This window comes from Trypanosoma theileri, assembly GCF_002087225.1.
Source record: "Trypanosoma theileri isolate Edinburgh chromosome Unknown TM35_Tth_104_V1, whole genome shotgun sequence".
NCBI lineage: Eukaryota > Euglenozoa > Kinetoplastea > Trypanosomatida > Trypanosomatidae > Trypanosoma > Trypanosoma theileri.
In genome coordinates this window covers 11,043-20,365 of record NW_021639946.1, presented here as the reverse complement: position 1 = coordinate 20,365, position 9,323 = coordinate 11,043, and the positions used below count along the sequence as shown (strand labels likewise).

Below are 9,323 nucleotides of genomic sequence, written 5' to 3'. Positions count from 1 at the left end.
CGGCCAAGCATGCTGGTACTGATTATTCGCGTGAAAACTATCCACTTTCCGCCATCCCAAACCCACTTGTACAGGCATTCCCATACGCCGAAGTTGTTGATATCCACTACCCGCCCGCATCATTTTAAGCGTGGGATCACGGAACACAAAAGCACGAGCTTTCCCACTACGGTGCTGTTCTGGCCGTGTACAGCGAAACATTCTAAAAAGCAAAAATAAGGATTACGCACGAAGAAGAAAAAGAAAGAATTCCACCCGCGATACCTACCACCTATAAAAAATTAAAAAAAAAGAAAAAGAAAACAAAATCAACTATCCATAAACAAAAAAAAACTCAATATGTGTCAATAATAGTGATAAAAATAATGAGACGCACATATTCATGTGTACCAGTAAAACAATTGTACCGTCAGTGAGAAAGAACAAAAGATTCTACACACAAACAACGGAAACAAAAAAGTAATGGAATTATAAAACAGAACACCCAATCCCCAAAATTCAAGTTAATAAGAAAATGGTGCACACATCCGCATGTCTATATTTAGAAGAAATGTATACCGTCAGTAAGCAGAACAACCCAGTTTCCTGCACACACACAACGGGAAAAGCAAGTAATGAAATTATTAGAAAAAGAACACACACATATAAAAGTAAAATAAAAGAAATTCGAATTAAAAGAGAAAGCTGGTAAACAGATTATTAATTTATTCACCCATGGGGGATGTACGCAATTATGATTATGGTAGTTTAACCATTATTATGATTTGTCCTCAGATGTTTCCCACCGTTCAGTACAGGGTAACGGAGAACAACACAGCCACAATCAAGAGTGGTGCTGCAGTGCGCATCCACACAGGACTGACACTGCTGTCAACATTAGCCTTGTTGTTCTGTACTGTGGAGACGATGTTGTTAGTATCTGCGTTGGGTAAAGGTGCAGGAGATGGAGTGGTGGGTGGTGCCTCTGTGACAGTGTTCTCGGAGATCGGCGAAGTAGTGGAATTGTTTTCTTGTGAGTCTGGTGTGGCAGTCCTATTTGCAGGAGATGGTTGCTTGGTAGAAGTAGAGTCGATGGGGGAACTCTGATCCTGTTTGTTATTCGATGATCCTTGGGTTTCTTGTGGTGGTCTTTCTTTACTCTTCTCCTTAGCAGCATTAACGGCGTCCTCGATTTTCTTTAAGGCCTTGTCCAAAAGGTTAGCAGCTGTCTCCGCTGGCTCCACTGTATCTTCAGCTTTCTTTGCCGCCGCCTGTGCTTCATCTGCGGCATCGATTCCAGCGAAGACGAATTGTGCGAGATTATCCTCATTCGTATTAGGGAATGCGGTGTCTACCTTTTTTTTAAGCTCCTTCAGTCTTTCCTCTTTATCACCTCCTTTGTTGGGTGACGTCATACTCTTATATGAGTTGTTAAAATCAATTAATAGCTGCCGAGCAGCTTCTCCGTTTTCAATAATCGGCTTTTTTGCTGCTTTAGTTAACCTTGCAATATTTTTTGCATAGGCTGCGGCCTTCTTTACTTTCTCCAGAAGTTCATCGCCTTTTATCTTCTCAGTCTCCAGAACAGATGGGACACTCTCCGGTTTTGCGAGCAACTTATCAATTTTATGTACAAACTCATTGGCTGCGCCGGTTAAGTCATTGGCATTTTTTGCAGCAGAACTGCATTCACCATTCAACTTCAAAGTCTCTTCCTTCGCCGTCTTCGTTGCTTCTGCAAATGCAATGGCACGTTTTCCCAAATCATTAATCTCTTTCAAATCATTCTCAACGCCGCTGTTACTCGTTGCTCCACCCACACTCATACAGCAAAGCACAACGGCCAACACACACATCACACGGCTCATCATCATCATCATCATCATCATGAGAGAGAGACAAAGGGTTTGTTTTACGTAAAAACACTGATCTAAAAAGAAAGAAAATCAAAAAGCAAAAAAAAAGAAGCATTAAACATAGTAAGAGATATATACAAAACCAAAGAGAAACTCACATTACAAAAATAAATACCCAACAGTCAAGTTAAAGAATGCAATACAGCGCAATAACCTCAGTAAGAGTAAAAACAAAAAAAAACGCCCACACTCACAAATATCTCAAAAAAGGCTGAACCACCCAGCACAACCAACAAGCAAAAAAACATATTAACCATTAGCCCAATTTACACAGTAAACACAGAAATATACACAAACTATGGGTGTAAGTTTATATGTGTGTATATGCAATTATAAAAATAAATTCGTCTGTTAACATTATTTCCTTTCTTTCCACTGCAAAAAGCAGTTCATCATCATTATCATCACAGTGCAAGCCCAGGCACACACAGAGAGAGAGTCTCCAAGAACACACATACACACACAATGGAGTAGCAATAATAATAATTATTATAGGATAAATATAGAGAGAGCAAAAACACACACAACAAATTAAGAAACAAAAAAAAAAAAATAAATTACCAACAGGTGAAAGATTAGTTAGACTGTAGCGTGGATGCATACAAAAAAGAAAAAAAAAACAAAGGATGACCTGAGTCACACCACACCACTACACAATCAGCACACAAGAATACAGGCCAGTGTAACCACAATTAGTAGTGGTACACGCACCCACACATAACTCATACTGCTGCTGCTGCTGTCAGCATCACCCTTCTTGTTGTTTGTGAGTTCAGGAGGAAGTGTTGTTGTTGTGGTGGTTGTATCTGTATTTCCCACACTTTCGATGTTGCTTGTTGATTCACTCCCTGAAGGTGTATTATCAGGTTCAGTCGATGAAGGATTAGAACCAGCTTCACTCGCTGGGGCTGTACCGTTACGAGAAGATGGAGGTTGTGATGTTTCACTTTCACTGCCTTCATTGTTTCTGCTGTTTCCAGTGTTAGGTTCACTTGCAGGTGCATCAGGATTCATAGCAGAATCAGTAGGTGCAGCAGCCTCTTGTTCTCCTCGAGGGCCCGGAGGTTCCTCTTGAGTTTGAGCACCAGCGCGATCGGCTACAGCAGGCCCTTTACTTGGTGCACCAACACCATGTTCAGCATCTTGACCTTGTGAACGCCCAGCAGCCGCTTCTTCTTCAATAGGTTTGTTTCGTAATGTTGTATCTTTGGGACACTTAGCATTATCTGCATCACCATCAGGACAAGTAGTTGCACCAGCACCAGCAGGACCCTGTTCACCTCTTTCACCAGCAGCAGCAACTTCACCAGAAGAAGCGTGACCTCCTTTTCCTGTTAACTCAGGTGCTGTTACTTTAGATGGATCCCTACCACCATTACTACCAGATGCATCTTGAGCAGGAGAAGTACACGTATCACCAGTATCAGCACCAGTAGATCCAGTATCAGGACATGAACCAGGAGCAGGTTTAGCGGCAGCAGCAGCAGCAGCAGCAGCAGCAGGACAAGGTTGGATTCCATTAGGGCAAGAACCACCAGGTACAGGAGGAGAAGGACATTCAGGCCCACAAGGGCAACGAGGTTCAGTAGGAGCTTCAGCAGCTGCAGCAGCCTCGCTAGCGGACATGCAGAGAGAAGCAACACTCAGCAGGAGAGCAAAACAATACAACACGCGTCGCAGCACCCTCATCACGAAAAACTTTAATTCTCGTTTGTTTTCTTAGGTATATAAACTGTAAAATATCAAAAAATAAAATATAACAAAAGTAAAATAAATTAGAAACACACACACGGGAAAGAATGCAACAAGCAACGGTCACACAAAAGAAGAACACTAACACAAACAAAAAATAGAAGAATAAAGAGACACCTCACACAGAAAAACCCAAGCAAAAAAAATTATAAACAAATTACGAGCACAGACAACAAACCCACCAACTGCATATAAACAGCATTGAGACCGTGATGTGCATTTGTACATAAACAATTAACAATAAATATGTATCAGTTACTCTTTTATTCTGCAAAAAGCAAATCAACAAACCATAAGCAAACAAACAAACAGATATTAACCATTAGCCCAATTCACACAGTATACACAGAAATATACCAACTATGGGTGTAAGTCTATATATGTGTCCGTATACAAGCAATTATAAATATAAATTCATCTGTTATTATTATTTCTCTTTTTCCCACTGCAAAAAGCAGTTCATCATCATCATCACAGTGCAAGCCCAGGCACACACACACACACAATGGAGTAGCAATAATAATTATAGGATAAACACATAGAGAGCAAAAACACACACAAAACACATTAACATTAAGAAACAAAAAAAGAAAAGATAATCCCAACATGTGGAAGATTAGTTAGACTGTAGTGTGGATGCATGCAAAAAAAGAAAAGAAAACAAAGGATGACCTGAGTCACACCACCACACCACCATTACAATCAGCACACAAGAATACAGGCCAGTGTAACCACAATCAGTAGTGGTACACGCACCCACACAGAACTGATGATACTGCTGCTGTTGTCTGCATCACCCTTCTTGTTGTTTGTGAGTTCAGGAGGAAGTGTTGTTGTTGTTGTGGTTGTAGTGGTGGTAGTAGTAGTAGTAGTAGTGGTTGTATTTCCTGCAACACCTGTGATGTTTGTAGACTCATTCTGTGAACCGGTGTCATCACTCCCAGAAGTTGTTTCGTCGGTATTATCTGTAATTGAACTGCTGGAAGTGTCAGAAGGAGAAGAAGGTTGTGGGATTGTAGCTTCTTGTGCGTTTGTAGTGCCCTGCGCATCACTTGTGCCTTGTGTACCATTACCCGTCTGAGTACTCTGTTCTTTTCCAGGTGTTTGCACATTATCCGTACCATTGGGGTTTTCTGAGGTACCAGGGCTTACTGTTGTTGTTTCACTGTCAGACTGCCCTCTGCTCTCTTCTTCACCTGATGGAGTAACAGAAGATGGAGCACCTTGAGATGGGAGATGAGTAGAGTCGCCTTGTTCTTTAGAAGGATGAGATCCTGGAGTGGGTGCATGATTGACGACTTCTGTGGTCTCTTCTAAAGAATGTTTTTTGTGTTCCTGAGCGTCTGGAACTTTCACTTTTTGTTCTGCCAACTCTCTATCCGCATCAGATCTCGGTTGTTGTTCCTCCGCACCTGATGGTTTTGGTAATAAGGGAGGTATTTCTTCTGGAATACGTTTCTCAACAACCTCTCCATGGCCAGAAGCGTGATCAAGAGGAGGAGGAAGACCAGCAGGACCTCGAGAACCAGGAGAACCTGGGGGATTAACAGGTGGCAGATCACTCCTTTCCTCGTCAGGTCTAAGAACTCTAGCTTTAGCTTCAGTTTCTGGAACAACACCTTCACCAAGACGCTCTTCAGCAGCCACACAAAAAGAGGTAACACACAGAATCAAAGCAAGTACGAAAAACATATTGCGCATCATCATCGAAACGGTCATTGTTACTCTTCTTGTCGTCTCGTCACTTGAGATCACAGATCTACACAGGGAGTGTTGAAAAAGTAAAAAAAGAAGGAATAGAGAGAAAAAGAGAAACATGGAGAGTGGATGCGAGACACAAATACTCACAGTGGAAAGGAGAGAAGCAGCTGCAAATGCACAGTAAAGCAACAAAAAGAAATATCCCGCTTTTATGATAATATGTATCCCTTAATATAAAAAAAAAATGAAAAGACCCCACAATACCCAAATAATAGAGAGCCAAACACACACACAATAGTCCATGGCTCTAGTTTATGTATATTAAATTACTGCACACACACATCTGTGTGTACTAGCAAGAGATGTATACCGTCAGTGAGCAGAACAGCCCAGTTTTCTGCCCACACACAACGGAAAAAGCAAGTAATGGAATTATTAGAAAAAAGAACACACACATAAAAGTAAAAAAAAATTCGAATTGAAAGAGAAAGCTGGTAAACAGATTATTAGTTTAATCACCCATGAGGGATGTACGCAAATATGATTATGTTAGTATTAACCATTATTATTATTATTTCTCCCAAGTGAGTCCCACCGTTCAGCACACGGTAACGGAGAACAACACAGCCACAATCAGCAGCGGTGCTGCAGTGCGCATCCACACAGGACTGATACTGCTGTCACCACTGGCCTTGTTATTCTGTACAGTGGAGGCAATGCTGCTGATCTCTGCGTTGGGTACAGGTGCAGGAGATGAAGTGGTGGTTGGTGCATCACTGACAGTGTCCTCGGGGCTCTGTGGAGTAGTGGAAGTGGTTTCTTCTGTTTCAGTTTTCCCACTCACACTCGTGGCTGCGCCAGAAGTACTGTTACCTGTGGTCGACTCTTCGTTGTTACTTTGTTGTGCTGCAGCAGAGTCCTGAGGTGGGCTTTGCGTTGGTATTGCACCTGTTCCTGTTGTGCTTTCAGCATTACCAGCCTCTTGTAGTGGATTTACAGAAGAAGCAACGTCAGTGGAAGATCCTTCTCTGTCAGAGGTTTCTCTAGGTGAATCTGATGCTGGTGGTTTACTTACACGCACTGGTTCAACCCTGGTTGATTCTACTCCACTTTCTCTTGTCGGGTTTGCAAGATTGTCAGTGTGGTTTGGTTGGATGGGAGGCTTCGGCTTAAATTCGTCCCATTCCTCACAGTTTATTCCTTTAACTGTATTATTAGGGGCTTTCTTACATTCCATTTACTTTGCATCTTTCTCTCTTTCCGCAGGTGCAACAGCAGGAAACTGATGCCAACTAATATCAGCAGCTTCATGCAACTTATTATTACTTGAAACCTCTTTGGCCGCAACTCCAACAGTCACGGCAGACCCGCAGGCGCAGCACAGCACAACGGCCAACAGACACATCACACGGCACATCATCGTCATCATGAGAGAGTGACAGTAGTTTGGTTTGCGTAAAAACACTGATCTAGAAAGGAAGACAATCAAAAAGTAAAAAAAGAAAATAAATGAAGTATCAAACATGTTAGGACACAAAAATCAATTACCACTATAGAATCTCACATCGTAAAAGTAAAACCTACCAGTTGAAGAATGCAATACAGCGCAAGAACCTCAGTAAGAGTAAAAACAAAAAAAGCCCACACTCACAAATATCTCAAAAAAAGATCAACGACCCACTAACACAAAGAAGCCAAGAAAAAGATATTAATCATTAGCCCAATTTACACAGTAAACACAGAAATACACCAACTATGGGTGTACGTCTATGTATGTGTATATACGCAATTATAAATATATATTCATCTGTTATTATCATTTCCTTTTTTACACTACAAAAAGCACTTCATTATCATCACAGTGCAAAGCCCAGGTGCACACACATAGAGGGAGTAGCAATAATAATAATTATGTGATAAACATTAAGAAACAAAAAAGAAAAGAACTCCACAACAGGTGGAAGATTAGTTAGACTGTAGGGTTCCAAAAAGTAAACAAAGGATGACTTGAGTCACACCACACCACCACCATCACAATCAGCACACAAGAATACAGGCCAGTGTAACCACAATCAGTAGTGGTACACGCACCCACACAGAACTGCTGATACTGCTGCTGCTGTCTGCATCACCCTTCTTGTTGTTTGTGAGTTCAGGAGGAAGTGTTGTTGTGGTGGTGGCAGTAGTAGTAGTGGTGGTTGCATTTGTATTACCTGCAACAGCTTCGTGGTTACTTGTTGTTCCACTCGCTTCAGATGCAGTGCCATTCTCAGCGTTTGCATTATCAGATCCAGCAGCATTCTCTGTGGATGAATTGCTGGAAGTAGAGGATTGTGGTGCTGTACCATCCTGGTTTGATGTATTTCCTGTTCTGTCAGTACTTTTATCATTACTGTGATCGTTTTGTGTAGAGTCTTGTGTGCCCGTAGGTGTGGTATCCTGCAGCTGTTCACTGGAACTATCTGGAGCGGTCGGAATTTCACTGGGTTTACTGGGAGATGGAACGGGTGAGAGGGTGTCAGGATTCTTATTTGATTTGTCCTTAAGTTCACTATTCTGTTCAGGATCCGTTGCACTTGGCTTTGATGGCTCTGTTCTGCCACTGCCACTACTACCACCTTGATGATTATGTTCACTTTGCCCATTGATGTGATCGGAACCCCGTTGTGGGGAATCCCCTGTACCTAGGGTATTTATTGCAGGTTTTGCACCAGGAAGAAGGCCACCCTCAGATTCATTGGGTTGGGATGACTTTGCTTTAAGTGCACTACCACTGGCTCCTTCCTCCTGTTGACGTTCGACATCCTTAGAATGAGAACGTCCTGCGTCCAATCCACTACTATCTGGCCCAGGTTCTTCAGGACCTGGGCGTAATGTAGTAGTCTCCTGACCAACATTGGTAAGAGAATCACTGTTATCTTGATCAGCACGAGGAGGAGGTGCTGCTGGTGGAGGTGAACCAGAAACACCAATCGCCCCACACACACAGATAATGTTCAAAAGGAAAACAAGAAAATAAAACACACGTCGCAGCACCATTACAACATAAGATACTTCAGCTGATTGATGTCACCTGGCTAGAGAAAACAAAAGTCAAGCAGAAAGAACAAAAAAATACAGTCCACTAAATAGATTTACAAACAAAAAGGAAAGAACAAAAGAACAAGAACACTTACAGAAAAACAACACAGCAAATGAAAGAATAAGGAGCTCCGTAATAGAGCACCCTAGATAACAACCAAGCAAAACAAAAACAAAAAAGAAAAAAAATTAGTTGCAAGACCAACAACAACAACAAAGAACACAAATAAAGCACTATGGTTACGCCTCTGTTAATATTCACTGAAGAAGAAAAATATAAAAATGCATCACTTCCTTTTTTCCATTTACACAAAGCAGTCCACCAGCAAAAGAATGCAAGGCAAAACACACAACGACCCCAGCAAACCAAAAGCAAACAAACAAAAAGATATTAAACATTAGCCCAATTTACCCAGTAAAAAGAGAAATACACACCAACTGTGGGTGTAATTCTATATATGTGTGTATATATGCAATTATAAATATAAATTCATCTGTTATTATTATTTCTTTATTTCCACACTGCAAAAAGCAGTTCATTATCACAGTGCAAGCCCAGGCACACACAGAGAGAGTCTCCAATAACACACACACACACACACCATGGAGCAGCAATAATAATTATTATAGGATAAACACAGAGAGTAAAAACACACACAAAACACATTAACATTAAGAAACACAAAAAAAGAAAAAAGAAATCCCAACAGGTGGAAGAATAGTTAGACTGTAGTAATGCATACAAAAAGAAAGAAAACAAAGGATGACCTGAGTCACACCAACACCACCATTACAATCAGCACACAAGAATAGAGGCCAGTGTCACCACAATCAGTAGAGGTACACGCACCCACACAGAACTCCTGATACTGCTGCTGCTGTCTGCATCACCCT

The 9,323-nt window shown here is 41.4% G+C and overlaps 5 protein-coding genes across 5 annotated transcripts; all 5 read right to left on the bottom strand.

The window, feature by feature from the left end:
- Positions 1–788: 788 nt before the first annotated feature.
- Positions 789–1,868, bottom strand: TM35_001041070 (uncharacterized protein; the record flags this gene model as incomplete). The annotated part of the gene is made up of 1 exon (XM_029031645.1): positions 789–1,868. One exon carries the CDS (start codon positions 1,866–1,868, stop codon positions 789–791), a length of 1,080 nt encoding a protein of 359 aa, XP_028877067.1.
- A 684-nt stretch (positions 1,869–2,552) lies between these two features.
- Positions 2,553–3,584, bottom strand: TM35_001041060 (uncharacterized protein; the record flags this gene model as incomplete). Its single annotated transcript, XM_029031644.1, has 1 exon — positions 2,553–3,584. The coding sequence occupies one exon, from the start codon at positions 3,582–3,584 to the stop codon at positions 2,553–2,555; it is 1,032 nt and encodes a 343-aa protein (XP_028877066.1).
- Positions 3,585–4,349: 765 nt separating this feature from the next.
- TM35_001041050 (uncharacterized protein) lies at positions 4,350–5,366 on the bottom strand (the record flags this gene model as incomplete). The annotated part of the gene is made up of 1 exon (XM_029031643.1): positions 4,350–5,366. The coding sequence occupies one exon, from the start codon at positions 5,364–5,366 to the stop codon at positions 4,350–4,352; it is 1,017 nt and encodes a 338-aa protein (XP_028877065.1).
- A 580-nt stretch (positions 5,367–5,946) lies between these two features.
- TM35_001041040 (uncharacterized protein) lies at positions 5,947–6,585 on the bottom strand (the record flags this gene model as incomplete). The annotated part of the gene is made up of 1 exon (XM_029031642.1): positions 5,947–6,585. One exon carries the CDS (start codon positions 6,583–6,585, stop codon positions 5,947–5,949), a length of 639 nt encoding a protein of 212 aa, XP_028877064.1.
- Positions 6,586–7,385: 800 nt separating this feature from the next.
- On the bottom strand, positions 7,386–8,387 carry TM35_001041030 (uncharacterized protein; the record flags this gene model as incomplete). The annotated part of the gene is made up of 1 exon (XM_029031641.1): positions 7,386–8,387. One exon carries the CDS (start codon positions 8,385–8,387, stop codon positions 7,386–7,388), a length of 1,002 nt encoding a protein of 333 aa, XP_028877063.1.
- Positions 8,388–9,323: the final 936 nt, after the last annotated feature.